General features: G+C 41.1%; 1 protein-coding gene across 4 annotated transcripts in view; it reads left to right on the top strand.

The window, feature by feature from the left end:
* Positions 1 to 17,306, top strand: part of LOC126271989 (E3 ubiquitin-protein ligase LNX-like) — a 589,442-nt gene that overhangs the window by 555,389 nt on the left and 16,747 nt on the right. For all 4 annotated transcript variants that reach the window (XM_049974467.1, XM_049974466.1, XM_049974465.1 and 1 more), the window contains 5 exons: positions 7,136 to 7,365; positions 11,117 to 11,340; positions 12,224 to 12,608; positions 14,735 to 15,039; positions 16,385 to 16,754. In XM_049974467.1, the coding sequence (XP_049830424.1) occupies positions 7,136 to 7,365; positions 11,117 to 11,340; positions 12,224 to 12,608; positions 14,735 to 15,039; positions 16,385 to 16,754 (1,514 nt within the window). The remainder of the gene's footprint in view (positions 1 to 7,135; positions 7,366 to 11,116; positions 11,341 to 12,223; positions 12,609 to 14,734; positions 15,040 to 16,384; positions 16,755 to 17,306) is intronic.

The following is a 17,306-nucleotide window of genomic DNA, read 5'->3' as shown; positions in this document are numbered from 1 at the left end:
GAGTTAGACTCAAAACATTTAATTACTTGAAACAATTAGATATTAAAAATAATTAAGGGGAAAATGACATCAAACAATAATATTTAGGTTCTTAGTCCACTCTATGTCACCGCTTCTAATTAATTCAGAACTATTCGAGAAATTATTTAGAAAATGTAACAAACCTTGTTGTAATTTGTGTTTTATGGATGCACAAAGTTTTGTGAGAGGCAGTGTGACGAAAGTTTTTACAAGTATAACCGTCCTATCGCAAGAAATAGCTGAAGGTCTCCTAGATTGATTTCTCTCAAACTAGGCCTATTTGTAAAGCCGTAGGATCATGACCCACAATTCAGAAAAGAATAATACCTGTAATTGATAAGAAATCCGTCTTCCAGCCTACTCTGTGGCTAAGCCATTTCCACACGGAGGTCTCGCACGTTATGCAGGGGATCTCCAGTGAAGTTTGGAGTTTGGAAGGCGGTAGAGAGGTACTGGCGAGTAGGTCGCGAGTCGTGCCTGGTTGGCTCAGTTGGTAAGAGCGTTGTTCATGGAAGATATAATTCCTGGATCAAGTCCCGGTTCGGTATATTGTTTTAACCTTCCAGGAAGTTACAGTTATGATATAAGGTATGCATTACCAGACGTGACCTTTGCGCAGGCCTCTGTGCCCCTTACAGCTAATTTCAGTTCATTGAGTTTAAGACTTGTAAGTGCTTCGTATGAGATATTCCAGTATTGTTGTAGAATGCATTTCCTGAGCTGTTGAGAATAGTTTCCGAATTCCTGTATTAGCGAAATTCAAGTGCCTGCTAATCCCTTGCCATCAACAACAGCGAAACTGCGGTCTGAATTGTGCGCTTATACGATGCGACAAATGAATGTTCTGGAGCAATTTTTTCACACAAACGAAATTTTTTCATATACTTTGTGAGCTGTACGTTGTATTGATTATAATTACCGTTCGTATATGTCAATAGTTAGTTCCAGTGTCTCTAGTTTCGACGCATTCTTCCACAGAGGCGATCATAAAAGTACTGGATGCCTTCACGGGATCTGGTGTTCGGGTGTACTTTCGCATGCTGTCATAGTTGCTCAAATGATGTTGCCAGTAATGCACATCGGACCAGACGCGTCTCATGTAAAACACCTGCTCGGCTGGATACAAGTCTCGTGATCGTACTGGGCAGAGGACTTGAACTTCCAGGAGAGAGCACTGTTTGGCTTTAGATGTCGGTACGTTCATTGCCCTGTTGGAAAGAGCACATTCGCCTGGCCTAAGGAATGGCAACTGACTCGGCAGAGTAATGATCTGGGTGTATCCTTCACTCTTATGTGCAGTCTTATCAGTCACTACTAATGTTCGGCAGTTACAAGCTATGATTTCCCCACAACATGACACCTGTGGTTCACGCTACATGTTGCTGTCTTCTGTAACCGATAGTCTTACACTCGACTGTCGACGCCACTCTCAGAAGCGATCGTTATTGAGGCGAGGACAGAATCTACTCTTATCACCAAACACAGTGTTGGAAAGCGGCATAATTTGTTACACCATCGGAGACAGACCGTACTGTTATGCCGTGTGGGAGGAAACTACTATCGTTGCCCGTAGCTCAAGTCTCGGTATGGCAAGTTCGTCCTACAGTAAGGAAAACAAGTGGCACTCCCACCTCATGTTGAAATCATAAGCAGTTGACTTTCATATGTTTGTAAGAACTGAAATACGTTACGATGACTTACTTCTGTGGCACGCACTCACATAACCGCGGAGAAAGTTGGTGTGCTCTGCAGCAAAAGTGCAACCACAGTCATCCCTACGCGCCACAGAACGTAAATGACGCCACTGTGCCCACCTTCGCTCTTATTCAGGACTGCTAAATGTCACTGTGAACTAAAAGACATAAATAAAACTTCTCCCAACTCTCGTTATGGGAAGGGGCAAGCCTATACTGGCTCTAACTATAATAAGAAACGAAGACGAAGGGTAATAGGAGATTCACGTTCTTAATTTAGCGCTACATAATAGTTGTCACTGTTAGTACTGAATATCATTGTTGACTAGTAATTTAATGCACTAGAAGTAACGGAGTGCCATAAAAGAAAATCGATTTCCTCAGGAAAAAATCAGAGAATTCAAACATTGTACCATAGTTACATAAAAGCGACAGGCGGGTAAATGCCCCACACATACCAAGGTATCAAACTAGAGAAAATGAGCACCCTTGCCTCAGATCAGTAATTCAAAATGCTGGTTGTAACCATAATGAAATTCAATGTTAATGCTCTTTGAATGGTCAAGCTGCAAACTCTTGAGTCCGGTGGCCTTTTTTTACTAACTAAAATGACAAAGAAATCACTCATAAAGATTATAAACGTCAACGGATTTTTTTTATCTACAAACGAAAGAAAATTTGTTTTATGATGCATCAGAGGCTCTTACCTCATCTGATTAAAATATAAAATAATAATATTTAACAGAACAGTTTTTAGGTCATTATAAAATATTAATGGAACAACTCGCAATTTGTTTTTTTCTTTTTCACTCCTAAATATGAATTTTTTCTACCAAGAAGAGTCGGACGAATCTGTTAACATGAGAATAATATTTAATAAATAACATGAAACGTTCTTATCACCTAAAAACTTCTACATAGTTATCGACACAGAAAAAAATGGTTCAAATGGCTCTGAGCACTATGGGACTTAACATCTTAGGTCATCAGTCCCCTAGAACTTAGAACTACTTAAACCTAACTAACCTAAGGACATCACACACATCCATGCCCGTGGCAGGATTCGAACCTGCGACCGTAGCAGTCCCACGGTTCCGGACTGTAGCGCCTAGAACCGCAAGACCACGCGCTATCGACACAGAAATAGCAATGTAAAAAGTGCAAGGTTCAAGTCACGATACAGAAATAAAAAAAGATGGTAGCGTTCCTAGTGGCCTGGCAATGAACTTCGAATACGGGAGACAACCCGTATTCTTGTTTTGCGAAATTAGATGATAATATTTTTCATTTGTACTTTATGGTTGGGCCTCGTAGTTTGGTAATAAAGTATGTGTTCGGGTTTTGTGAGGTCGCAAAGTAGGTCGTAATAGTATTTGACTGACATTTCTCCAATAAAGGATTACGGTAACTTCTCCAGCAGTTCCGTAAAATTTCACAAATGACACCCGTGGTCGCCTTTGATTTCAAATTATTTATTCGTAAAACCCAATACTATAATCTCGACGCTGTGGCCATTAACAAGTGAAAATAAGTTTGCTTTAGCACACGTAAAAACCTAAAGGCCATCTGACATGACATGACACAGAAGCTGATTTCGTCGTATTGTGTACCAGATTACGACTTCTTGTGTCTATTGCACTCTTTGAAATGCACTGTCAATATGTTGTTCGCATTCTGATTAATTTTTGCTCACATCCGTAATACTGGGTGGGATAACCGTGGAAGTAGCTCCATGTGGATAACTGATTTCACATTTGTTGTTGTTTCATATAAAACAAAAGATGGTTTCGTTGCATGGTTTCCGTGTGCTCCTGTATATTTAAAATGTGTGTGTGTTAACTACTGTATTTAAATACGTAGTTAGTATATTGCTCAAATTACCCATCACTTTTGTTCGTATCCGTTTTTCGTACATTCTTACATTTAATGGGAAAAAATGGCTCTGAACACTATGGGACGTAACATCTGAGGTCATCAGTCCACTAGAATTTAGAACTACTTAAACCTGACTAACCTGAGGACATCACACACATCCATACCCGAGGCAGGATTCGAACCTGTGACCGCATTTGATGGAGAACTCCTAAATTTTAATAGGAGTCGGAGGATGATTCTAATACGTTGATTTCTGATAACATGTTTTATCTGTAGTACGTTTCAATAATGTGTGAACACATTTGCGCAAATTTTTGCATGGAAGAATGCTCTAGTCACCGAGTCCACAACACGTACTTGTTTGCGTCTACATCCATACTCAGCAAAGCACTGTGAAGTGGCACTCAGTGGCAAGAAGCAACACCACTCAACGTAGAATTAGTACATCCTCATTCTGTGACTAATAAAATTGAATACCATTTCTGTCAAAGGCCGCTAACATGTAGATCTCCATTAAATGCGATAAAGTACGAAAAACGTACGTGAAGAAAAATAAAGAAAGTAGAATATGAGCAATACACTTACAACGCCTTTAAATCGAGAAATTTACACACAGATTAATGGGAAGGAACAAATGTCCATAGGACACTACGCGACGAAACCAACGTTTATATTAAACAAAAACAAATATGGTATCACTTATTCTACCCAATATTACGGATGCGAGCAGAAACCAAGCAGAATACGAGCAACATATTCATAGGTCAATTCAAAGAATGTCATAAACACACAAAACCGTAATCAGGAACACAATGCTACGAGACCAGCATCTGTTTTGAGCGAAAAGAAAATAAATATACTAATATAAAAGACAAAATTATCCATTAAGAAACCGAAATGATACACTTGCAGCGCTCCAAGTGGCCTGGCAGCGAACCAAGATTTGTTACCGCAAATCCCTGCAAGAGTTTCACCTCAGTAGTTATCGCCCGTGTTGAACTGAATGAGGCACTTTTTAGAGCAGTGGCAGCGGTGTCACGGAAACGACTCTCTCCTCGAGAGGTGTTCATCCAGTGATCAGCGATTCCAGACGTCGTTTCACATTTTTTTCCCTCATGTTTTCCTCCTCCCTGCTATATTCTGAAAGGTGACGGAGTTAGTCTTGGAAACAGTCGCCCGAGGTTAGCTTTCCTGTAAACGAGCGTTATGCAGTGTTGACAAAAAATGATTAATAATTATGTTCGGAACTCGGTAGCAGCATAATTTATCACAATTTGTAGTTGTAGCTGCTTGTCAATGAGTTACAGAAATCGCTTACGGATGTAATTTTTTAGGAGCTAACGTCTATGACGTAGTTATGAGCGTCACTGAGGTTGTAAATTTCAATAATTGGTTCACATTTACTGTCGTGGAAAGGACAGGAATGGGACCCACTCATCCTCAATGGGATTCAACTTGAGCAAAAGTAATCAGCGAAAATTACATATGGTGTCAAAATGGAAGGCTTTCAGTGCGCTACCTGTGACACAAACCCTCTATGTACACTGCTGGTCATTTAAACTGCAACACCAGTAAGTAGCAAATAATGAAATTTTACTTATTGTGCGTGTATACTACAGCAAGAGAAATACGTGATTACACTTGTACGAGATTCGCGGGAACACAGAGTGCGAAATTTACTACACAGGCCTGCCACATCTGGTAGCAAAAACAGGTGTAACTCAACCAGGCACCGAGTCGAACCGAGCTTGGATGACACAAAAGGGTACGTCATTTCACGTTGGTTCAACTCTCTGCCAGGTTTCATCAATCGTAGTGGCTAGCGCGTGGTGGCGTGCCAGCCTCTCGGCAACTCATGATCAGATGTTTTCAACAACAGGGCAACAGTCGAACACTCGTTGAATCGACATAGGGTAGAACAGCACCGGTAACATGCGGTATTTCATTGTCTTACTGAAGGATAGTCACGAGGACATCGAAGACAGGGCACAACAAACGGCCTTAAAACGTCAGAAATTTGACGACTGCTGTTCAAAGTACTGGCTATGCGAATCACAAGCTATAGTGGAATGTGGCAATAGTATCACGTCAGCTGATGGGTCCATATGACAACGATGAATGCATAGAGGCAACGTTCGTTTTCCTCGGAGTCTCTGAAGACAAAAACATCCATCGTGAGGCTGTATGCAGAACCGGCACTCGTCTGAAACGACGCCGTGGTGCCATTCATGTGTCCAATGTTGCAGTTGGGCGCACCCATTGTCGGCGCACCTCTCTACTGCTTCGTCATGAGAATAAGCTACATTTGTCTCCGTGCTGACGGTCTATGGTGCTCCAAAGTCGGGATCCATGGTGCTCCAGATGCCGTGTCATTGTACAGTGGATACTTGTCTTGCTGCAAACAAGCGGGTTTATGAACTCAAGCTATGTGACGCGTCTGTACGATCCTGAACGGCCGAGCGAATAATGTATGTGTCAAATGCGACCGTAGCAGTCGCTCGGTTCCAGACTGTTGCGCCTAGAACCGCACGGCCACTCTGGCCGGCCATGTATGTGTCCTCTTGGGTACTACTCTCACGAAACCGCGAAAATCACGCATGACGTTGGCCATCGATAACCCATCAATTCCATACTAGCATGTCAGTCGTGGGATCCCGACCAACACGGACAATATCGCCGAACGATAAACAGCAGTTTCCATAGGCCACAATCTTGCCACTATCTGAATTCAACACATACTCGTAGACGTTTCTCTATCTTACACCAGGCATATCACGATCTTCTGACCAACAAACAACATGCGAATACCATTACCGAATGAGATACTTGGAACTTAATATTTCCTTACATACAGAATGCCACAATCATCATCCTTCTTTCAAGGATTAAACTGTTACCTGTTCCGAACTGGAAATTGAACGTGGGCGATAGGCATTTCAGACAAGAAGGGAAAAGAAGCTTTTGAAATGTGATGTTATAGAAGAATTCTAATGGGTATATCGAATAACAAATAAGACGGCACTAAATCGAACTGGATAAAAAATTGTGGCACAACTTGGCTAAAAGAAGGGATCGGCTGATAGGACATATCCTGAGGCATCAAAGAATTATCAGTTTCGTAATTGTAGACGGAGACTAAGGCTTGAATGCAGTGAGAAGAATGGATGTAGGTAGCGGAAGTTATGCAAAGACGAAGAGGCTTGCAAAGGATAGACTCGCATGGAGAGCCGCGTTAAAACCAATCTTCGGACTGAAGACGACGACGACAACAATAACAACGTTTATGTTAGTCGACCACAATATTGTTGCACGTGGGAGTACGGTCACTTTAGTCGGCATATCGTGAGTCAGTGCGTAACTGGGGTTGACAATATACGCAAAACTGACCTGAAAGCATTGACAAAGTAACGCGCTTCCCTTTGCCTCCACTGAACTTGTGTAATGTAACGTCACCGCGTGTTTCCAATTAACGACCATGTGCAGTAATATAGTGGTCAAATAGTACGAGTGCTCCATTCTGACGCTGCTGTTTGCTGGGCCTACAGACATGTCACCGGTGAGGTGGCGGCGGCCGGAGGCGCGCTGCTGGTCACCACAACGCAGCAACAAGGTGCACCCCTCCCCGGAGCACCTGCAAACGCCTGCCTCTGGCGCTGGCGCCAGCGCTGCCTGCCGCGAGAAGAGGAACCCACTACTCGAGCGCGTCAAGACAACGCGCCTCTCCTGCTTCTCCCAGGATGACTGCCGGCGTGGCCTGCTGCTCGATGGCTCGCAGGTCAGTCCTTAGTTTCAGTGGTTAGGCCAGTTGTTCGTTTCTACATACTCACATTGATACTTGTTTGTGCCGTTATTGATTCTACTTCAAAATGGATATACGTAAAATCATAGTAGCAGCTTATTTGAAACCCGCCATTGCAATAGATTGTAGGAAAGTAGAAGTGCTGGTCTGATACAAAAATACTTCTTTGCTCACTAATCCTGCTTCCTTTGTCTCATTACATGATAAAATTTATACTAACATACCGACAAAAGCTTCGTAGTACATTCAGTCCCTTATGAAGTTAGTTGTCAACAATTAATCACAGCCTGAAAGCAACAGTAACATTTATAAATAAAACTGAATCAGAAATGATTTACACTATAAATCTCTCAGCCTTAGTGCGTCACAGAAAGGCTCAAGGTATTTAGAAACACGGAAATAGAAACATAGCTTTACACAATACGTGTGTCACGGTTCCTTTAACCAAATAGACAGAACGACGAAACCCTCTCAGCCCTAGTTTAACAGCCACAGTCCCACTGAGAATACCGTTTTCCCTCTTCCGGTGCACTTTCATCTTCACCAAATGAGCTGTGGCAGCGGTGCCTCGGAAACGACTCTCTCATCACGAGGTGTTCATCTACTGACCAGCAACTCCAGACGTCGTTCTGCGGATTGTGCTTCAAGTTCTTCAGACAAGAATTTTGAAACACCTTGCCTCATTTGTCCTTGTCCTTGGCCTTAAATCAAGCCGGCAGTTGTGGCCGAGCGGTTCTAAGCGCTTCAGTCCGGAACGGCACTGCTGAGACGGTCACAGTTTCGAATCCTGCCTCGGGCATGGATGTGTGTGATATCCTTAGGTTAGTTAGGTTTAAGTAGTTCTAAGTTCTAGGGGACTGATATGACCTCGGAAGTTAAGTCCCATAGTGCTCGGAGCCATTTGAACCAACCTTGAATCAATAAACACAGCAAGCATAGAACATTCGTCGTCTTCACATGAAGAATATCATTCAGGCTTGCTGACAATTCAAACAGCAAGACGTCGACACATGCGAAAGAGTCCCGAGCCCAGAAGTTCATATGAGGTGTAAACTGAGTTAATGATGTCGTATTGCACAAAATTTCACCACATTCTTCCCAGTGCCACCGTGCGCGTGTCACACGATGGGAAGGTCTACCCCACACTCACCCCTTCTTTTGACGCCTCTGCGATGCCCAGAACTGCAAAACTGAGCGTTGAAATCAAATGGGTTTCTTGTGGGAGGACGAGGAAAACATTTCCGATTCACCGCCGCTCATAATCGACACGAAAAGTCCTTATGAGGTGCCATAAAGGGCGTCAGTGAAACCGTCCTTTTCGTTGAGGCGTTGATTCCAATACATTTTGCTGTCGAAAATGGCAGTTTGCAATGGGTTGAGCAACAGGACGACATTCCTGACAACTTTTGATGCTGCTGTCGCCTCCCACCCCTTCCTGGGATGATTCAGCACTTTTGTAAGGACACTGTGGGCCTGCAACAATCTCACTGAATGTGTTCGCATCCCTTTGGAGTGTATCGTGACTGCAGTTTCTGATCTGGTGTAGTGGGGGAAACCACTAAGGGCCATTCAAATCCATTCGACAAAATTTGAAAGTGATCAGAAGCAGCAAAGGATGTTTATGCTTCTTCAGCTCTTCTGTTTCAAGCCCTCCTGTGGTGTGACCCCGGAAGGATGCAACATTGACACGTGTGAACAAAACAGCAGAGGATATTTCGAAGAACTCCTGGTCCGGCAGCACCTTTGATGTCAACCGCACATCTTTGCTGCGCAGTTTAAAAATGTTCCTGTGCAAAGACAGCCATTCATTAAGTCCTAGGCACCAGGATGAGGGGCACCATTTGATAGCCCTTATATTTTACATATGGCCAGCACACACTGCATTAGCAGTGTAGTGCCACTAAGTTGAGCAGTGTTGGAATAGTTGCCTCTCACAATGTCATCTCAGAATCTGTGGATAGGTTTCTCTGTACAGGAGGATTTTTAAAGTACCTAACAAAGGCGTATGGGTGGCATCGAGGGTGTTGCCTAACTGGAGGTCTTAGAAGGACCCTTTATGAGTATGTCAATGTTACACCCCTCTCCTCATCCCCTCCCCCCTGGTGTGAACAGGCCATTGGAAGGTGCGAAACAGGAGGTGTGTAAAAGCATAACACCCTTGTCACTTTGGATCACAGTCAAATTTTGTTGAATGGATTTGAACAGTCCCTAGGGGTTCTACTCCATACACCAAGAAAAGGCTGCAGTCACGCAACACTCCAGAGGAGTGAATTCATGTTCAGTGGGATTGCAAGCCCACAATGTCCTTAAATAAGAGTTTAACTGACCAATGGGGTTTCAGCAGTGTCAAAGGTTTGAACTCTTGTTTTTGACAGTGAAATGTGTGGAAATCAACATCCTATGAGGCCTTTCCATGTCGATTCTGGTGGCAGTATGTCTGAAATGTTTTCCTTGGCAACTAATAAGAAAGCCACACAATTTCTGTGCTGGGTATTATGATTCTGACCTCCAACACAGAGAAGTCAAAAGGAGTGAAAAGTGAGTGTGATGGCCTTTCCCATCGTGCAACATGTCCATGGTGGCATTGGAGAGAATTGTGGTGAAATCTGGTGCCAACGTGACATCATTAACCCACCTTGCACCTCACATTAACTTGTCCTCAGGACTTCTTTTTGCATGTGTCGACACCCTGCTGTTTGAAGAAGAAGAAGGACGACGACCTAAATATAAGTAATGTTTTTCTTGGTGTATGTTGATGAAGTATAGCAACCATGTTGCTTCAAGTATTAAGCAGACAAATGAAGTTGTTTTATTTCACCATCTGTAGTCAATTACAGATGTGCCATTACTGTCTGGTAATCACATTTTCATCATGCATACATATCCTTGCACTTGATAGCAAAATTTTTGTTTCTTAATGATTTTTTGTCAAGAAGCTATACCTACAGGCCTATAGTTTATAGTCTCCCACCATGCTTTCTGTCTATGAGTTCAGAGTAATGTCAGGAACTACTGTAGGGATTTTAATATGTTTTACACTAATAGATAATTTGATTAACAAGAAATATTTGTGAGTATAATTTACAAATATTTTGGGCAGCTGTCTGAACTATGATGAATTGAAGTCCGCCACCACTATGAAAATAATGTCACGCCATTTAACAGTGACAGGTGTAAGCCATCCTACTGCTACCTGAAGGCCAGCATGAGCTACTACTGGCTTCCTAAATGTGTGGTGCACTAGATCCCGGTTTTCACTATTGCCACGAGACATCACTCCAAATGCCAATTAATGTAGTACAGATAACATTTGTACACCTTGAAAAATTTCTTGGTGTGTTCTCTTAAACTGCTTTAATCATATGAAAGTGATGACATTCAGTTACTTAATGACATTCTCTGAATATTCATCATAGTCACAACTCTATGCAGTGACCTGTAAACAAAATTAACAGTATGTTTGACAAGTCGTCCGGCTGCAGATAATCAGTGTTATGTGTGCAAAGCCATGGGGGGTTGCTAATATTAAAATAAAAGGACAAATCTACCAGGAAGAAGTTGTACAGAAAGTGAATTTTTCTATGGAATTTAGTTATACCAAAAAGTTGAAAAGTACGTTTGTTGTAGATTGTAACTGTTTTACATAACTAATACTGTTTTGATATTTTATTATCTATAGTCAACAAAAGCAATAATACAGAAATATGATGGGCTTCCCATTTTCTAGGACACAGATGATATCCTGACGACAACACCACCACATGCCAGCACAGTGCATCAAAGTGATGAGCTGCAGCACCAAAATAGTGCACTGCAGGTGGCGACTGCCACTCCCACCACAACCACTGCTGCTGCTGCCAGGCTCAGCGTCTTTTGCGTGTCAGCATCTAATGAGAATGTCTTCTATGGTGAACCCTCATCTGCTAGGGCACGCTGGCGAAGAAGCCACGGGTAGGTACCTTTTATCCTGTCCATAAATTTATTCAGTAATTATATGACAATTTATGTAGTCTGTTTTCATTTGAACCAGTGAAGTACCGTTTCTTTACTATCACATGCTCTTGAATCAATTTTGTTCACAGTATTGTCCACTGCAGTAATATCTGCGAAACTCACAAACCTCCTATAGTTTTACAGTTTACTGAAAGAATGGCATGTTGTCTGCCCCTACCTCTTTGTTTCTTGTATATCATCATTACTGTCATTTTTAAACATAATGTGTACGCAGTTGCCTAACTGACAATTGTTCCTAACCTAAACACATCCATAGCTGAGTTTCATGTGCCAAAAATTTAATGTCAGATGCAACAATCAAATCATCGTCTAAATTAGTGCAATATGCAGAGAAAGAGCATCAGTTTATGCAAAGTTTTGTGAATGTAAATATCACTTTTAGAAATTTTGAATGCAACACTAATTAAAATATTTCATGGTATGAGCGATGGAGTGTTTTTGGGAGTTGAGCCAGGCTGACAATCCCATTTTTATGTAAAATACATCAATGACCTAAGTGGTGCTGTTTGTTGGGTTCTCCAACTGATGGTCTAAGACATACTGCTGGCTTGGGCCACTTAGATTGGTCAGTCTAGTTGAAGTCCAGGTAGTCAACATGCCTTAGACCATCAATCAAAGAACTTTAGGTCAGTCACTGAGACAGTGGGCACAAAAGCGAAATTGCAAACCCTGAATGTGCATATTCCTTTTTCAATGTGTTTTGTAGTGTAATAATATCTTACAATATTGTTAGCCTTGAATATTCAAAGTGGTTTTTAAAATTTGTTATTTAAAATTTTTATTAGCTATGCAGCAATGTTTCATACGTGTACCTGTGTAGGGGTGGTGGCAGCACTGACTCATCATGTCTTTCTGCAAAACTACGTGCCATGTCTGAGCGCTACCTCCGGACATCTACAAGCAGACTCCTGGCCAAACTATACCGGCACAGTGCTCCTAGACCTGCTCCTGAGCCAGAAGTGGATCTAGGGACTGAACTAGGAGGTGGTGATAGTGGTGGCACCAGAACAGCAGAAGATGGCTCTGATGCACAGGAGCAGCAGCAACAAAAAGTAATGAAGAGCCGTGCACGATCTGGCAGTACTAGTACTGAAGCCAAGCTGCGAAGCTTTTCGTATGGTGCACTGCCTGGGATTGATGACTTCCAGCGCAGGCATAACCCCATATTCTCTGACGATGATGAAGATGGGGACAGTGGGATATTGGTGAGTGCTTGCAGTAAAGTATACTGTGTCAAACTACAAAATGATTGCACCAGTGTGTTCTCTTATAAGCAACAGATATTTTGAGAACTTATTCACATTGTAAGTGCAGTAAGACTTACACAACTGTGAATAATTTCTATATGTGTGTTCTTTTGCATCTTTTTGCTGGAGTAGTCTTTCAGTATACAAACTGTACTTGGAAAATATGTAGAATACTTCACATGCAGAGCTATATTCAGGATTTTGTAATAAATGTGAATAAACTCCTGAAACACATTGTAGTATGCTAAAAGTTATGATATCTGAATCAGTATTTGTAGTGGCAGACTTTCTATGGTGGATAATATTAAAAAGTAATTCACAGTTGCCAGAGGGGGAGGAGGACTGTAACTTCATGCTACAGTTTGTTCACTTAACAGGGGAAATAATTTATCATTGATCTTAAAACTCAAGACTGACACAAATTCAATTGTAATTATTGCACATATTTATTGTGCTACAATATATTTGGAATTTGGTTAGTAAATGAGATGGTGTAGACAATGGAACTGCATTTAAGAAAAGTATGGTTCAAACCACAATCTAGACATTATGATTAGCTGCACCATAGTCTTTGTAAATAACACTTGGATATTGCCAACATAGCAGCTAAAACCACCACCACCATTATTATTATCCTTGCCCTAAACTTGACAAGAGGTGGTGATATGATATTTCACACACTTAATAAGCTCATGGTAAGAGCTTTCATAGCTAGATCATGCTGCAATGCTTGTAACTGTCCTGTTAACTTAGCTACTCTAGTCACAGAAAAGACCATAGTTGTGGCTCCTGGCCTGTTTCTGGAATTACCTTCGAATTCTGACAAGGATTAACTTTAAACTCTTAATTTGTAATGAAGCATAAAGAATTAATGACATTCATTTGACATTGACAAAAAATTAGGTATTTATATATTATAGATAAAATTGAGTTTTACACATCCATTCTCTTACCACGTATCTGAGCATGGTCTACTAAAGTTGTCTTCTGTTTAGCCAAGCTTTCAGCTTTTTACCAATGTAAAATGTGTAACAAATATATTTAAGAGAATTTAGATACAAGAAGTCACTCAGGACTCTAGCTCAACAGTGACAAATGAAATATGTGAAAGAAACAAAAGTAACAGAAAATTATAACAGAAGACTCTCAGAAAGTAGAAAAATTCATGAATGCAACCATCTGTTCCGCAGAACATTACATTATCCTCTTAATTTGGACGAGTTTTTTTTTCCTTTTTTTCCCTTCACAAATATGTATACTGTACTTTTGATACAAAAAACTGAGTTCTATTAACCAAAAGTGTAACAACAGAGGTGGTGCACAAACACTTATTAATACAGGCCACCAAAATTTTAATTTTTGGAAAATGGGGTGTCTATGAGTCACAAAAGCTGATGTTGAAAAAGCAAATTTTCACAAAATGATATCATGGAAAGATACACAGCTAAATACAACAAACTTTAGCCTAATACTTTCTTTAACTAGAATATTTACACAACTTCTTCACATCTCTATGCTTGCTGCACTACCATTCTTTCTGCTCTGTTTTGGGTAAGATGCCTTTAGTTACTAATTAACAGATTACATGCTGATACAGTGGCCATTACAAAAGAAATTAGTGCAAGTGATGGTGCAACTAACAAATCATAATTACTTCTGCCAGATCTGTATGAGATGCACTAGTTTATAGGTCTGCAACCTTACATATTGGATTTACCCTTTTTAAGTGCAATGAAACATTTCCTGCCTAATGATGGCTGGCAATGGCAAACATTTTTGAAATTTTGTACCTTTTTCTTTTTTGCCCCTGCTTTTATTTTACTCACAGACTGGCTAAGTTCAAAAGATACTTGTTTCAGGAATTCAAAAGATGCTGAATTTCTTTCAGAGATATTTATTAGATATTGAATTTTGATGACAAATCTGCTTCTCAATAATAATAGTAATAATAAATTATTATTACAATAACACTGATGCACCTTTGATGAAACATGTATTACCAGCACAAGAAAAACAATTTTGCAAAGGCATAAAACAAGAAAGCATTGCAAAGGCAATATAAATCATAAGCTATATATTGGCAGGTGAGTGATTCAGCCAACTCATCCGTGGATGAAGGTTGTTCACTGGCACTCACAGACAGGCAACGACGACGGCAGCGGGCACCCGAGATAGAGAAAACTCCTGATCGCACAAGCCCGACACCACCTCTGCCACCGCCACCTGTACCACCACATGGAGCAGCTGCTGCTGAGACACGTGTTGTGACTCTCATGCGAGACCACCCTGGACAAGGACTGGGCATCTTCATTGCAAAGACACGTGCAGCTCACCGTGCTGCTGCTGGTTATGTTGTGGCACACATTGTGCCTGGTGGGCTTGCACATAGGTATGACAGTGCTCTTTACTAATTTTATTTTATATGAAATTTGGTTACCAAATATTGAATAAGGAATACGCTGAAACCTATCACATGTGACTACTTTTGAGCAGATGTGTCTCACTGGTGATGGATATAGTAGTAGAGCTTGTTTTACAGTGCAGTCACAGGGCTATGAAGTTTGTTTAGGAAACAGGTTAGTTTTCTGTAATCCAGCCCCAAAATTATGTTACTATCCTCCACACAACTTTCAGAGTACGTTTTTTTCCAGCCCTATCAAGTTTTGTGACAGCCCAATTGGATATTGTACCTAAAAACAAATCATTTCCTTTTCATATGTTACATCTTTGTGACTACTCTTATTTGAAAACTTGCAGTTATTATTCTCTTACCTCTTCTTCAATGATAGCATCATTGCACTCCCCATAAAAAATTGATTGCTATATATAAAATCCAGTGCTAAAAGACCCTCTTGACTAAATTGCGAGTCACCCAAGAATGAATCCATTATATACATGGCTTTTCAAAAAGAATAGGGCATACTCTGTGAGGTGGTTGTCTGGACCATTCTGAAGAGAACATAGCATTCAACCCTATGCTCTATTTTTACTGAAAAATGTGTACAGTAGAGAATAAATTTTTCTACAGTATATCAGTGATGTTTCAGCTCTGATTTTACTCTTGTAACTACTACTTATCTGCTTACAATATCCAGTTATATCTAAGAGCCTGTCCTAAGAGCATTGATACTGCCATGTCAGGGGTTAATTACAATCTTTGTTCAATATCACAATGGGCGTAAAATATGGACCTTATACTAAACCCAAAGAAGTCACAGGTCATCCTCATATCACACCAAAAGTTGATTAGAGGACATACATTTTGTGAAAATGTTCCTTCAATCTTCAATACTTCTTACCCACTTATCATAAAAAAAAAGAAACAGGATGAACACCTAAGTTGGGAAGAAAAAACTGTTCTCTCTACTGCCTGAATGTATACCAAAAAAACAATAATTAGTCTAGTCCTCAGTCCTGCCTGGGTGTGGGAGGAAAAAAGAAAGCATTGCAGTGCTTAACAGTATCATTTCACAAGCTGATTCATCAATTATTTTGAAAACAGCATTAAACTAAAGCAAGAATGCAGTAGAACATAATGTGTCCTGAGTGACCAAACACTAATTTCTTACCCAAAGGCAGACCTATTCCTAACAACAACTTCCATATGTTATAAGTGGTAAATTAATTGAATAATAGAATTTACCAATGATCAGCACCCCACCACTAGTGTATGACACAGTTTTAGTTTGGTGAAGATGTATTAAGACAAGTGTGGTTATTTCTCTATTTCTCAGGGAGGGCAGTCTGCGTATAGGTGATGAAATCGTCAATGTGAATGGACGGCGGCTGAGAGGGCTGAGCATGTCCGGAGCACGTGACGCACTGCGCACGGGCCCACGTCATGTTGACCTGGTTGTTGTGGCGCGTGACCCCGAAGCAGCACTAGCACTTGTTGGCACAGCACACAATGCAGATGCTGATCCTGAGACAGAAGCAGATGCTGAGTGTGAGCAGCGAATGCAGCAGCAGCAATCAACAGTGGGGCGGGGTCGCAGTATGCGTGAGACGTGTGTTGACTATGAAAATGTGGTGCTCACTACAGTGGGTGGCCAGTCACGACTGATATCTGTTGGCAGTGGCAGTGAGGATACTCTTGTTGCAGAGGTAAACTGTTTGCACTATAATTCCTGACTATACAAGACTGAGTTCACACCAGTTGCATTTATCTGTGAACAATTTATTGAATATCAAATTCTACACTGAACATGCAGTTAACACCCAATTTCACCATAATATACTGTAGATCCCTCCAGCAAACAAACAAACAACCAGTACCCAGAAAATTATTTTGAACACCACAGTGCTTTACTGATCATGGTCCTGTTGGCTTTCTCTGACTACTGAACTGACTGACTTAGCCAGTTATAGGGCAACCTACAGTTTAACATGTATTCTGAACCTCAGTGAATGTCAGCATCTTTTACGTCGGCAAACATTGCCAAAGGTGAAAGGATGATAAAACCCTAAGGTTGACCAGGGATCAAACCCGAGTCCATTGGATTTATAGTCTGGTACTTTATCACTGAGCCACCAAAATTGTATCCAGTGGGTGGGAAAAAGGACAGGTCACACCCATCTATGAGAAGGGTAGTAAATTTTATTGACATACATCTGCTGTAGGAACTTCAAAAAGATTCTGGGCTCATAGGCAATGAG

This window comes from Schistocerca gregaria, chromosome 5 (genome assembly GCF_023897955.1).
Source record: "Schistocerca gregaria isolate iqSchGreg1 chromosome 5, iqSchGreg1.2, whole genome shotgun sequence".
Classification (NCBI taxonomy): Eukaryota; Metazoa; Arthropoda; class Insecta; order Orthoptera; family Acrididae; genus Schistocerca; species Schistocerca gregaria.
The sequence above is the reverse complement of the archived record's forward strand: the minus strand, read 5'-3'. Positions and strand labels throughout refer to the sequence as shown.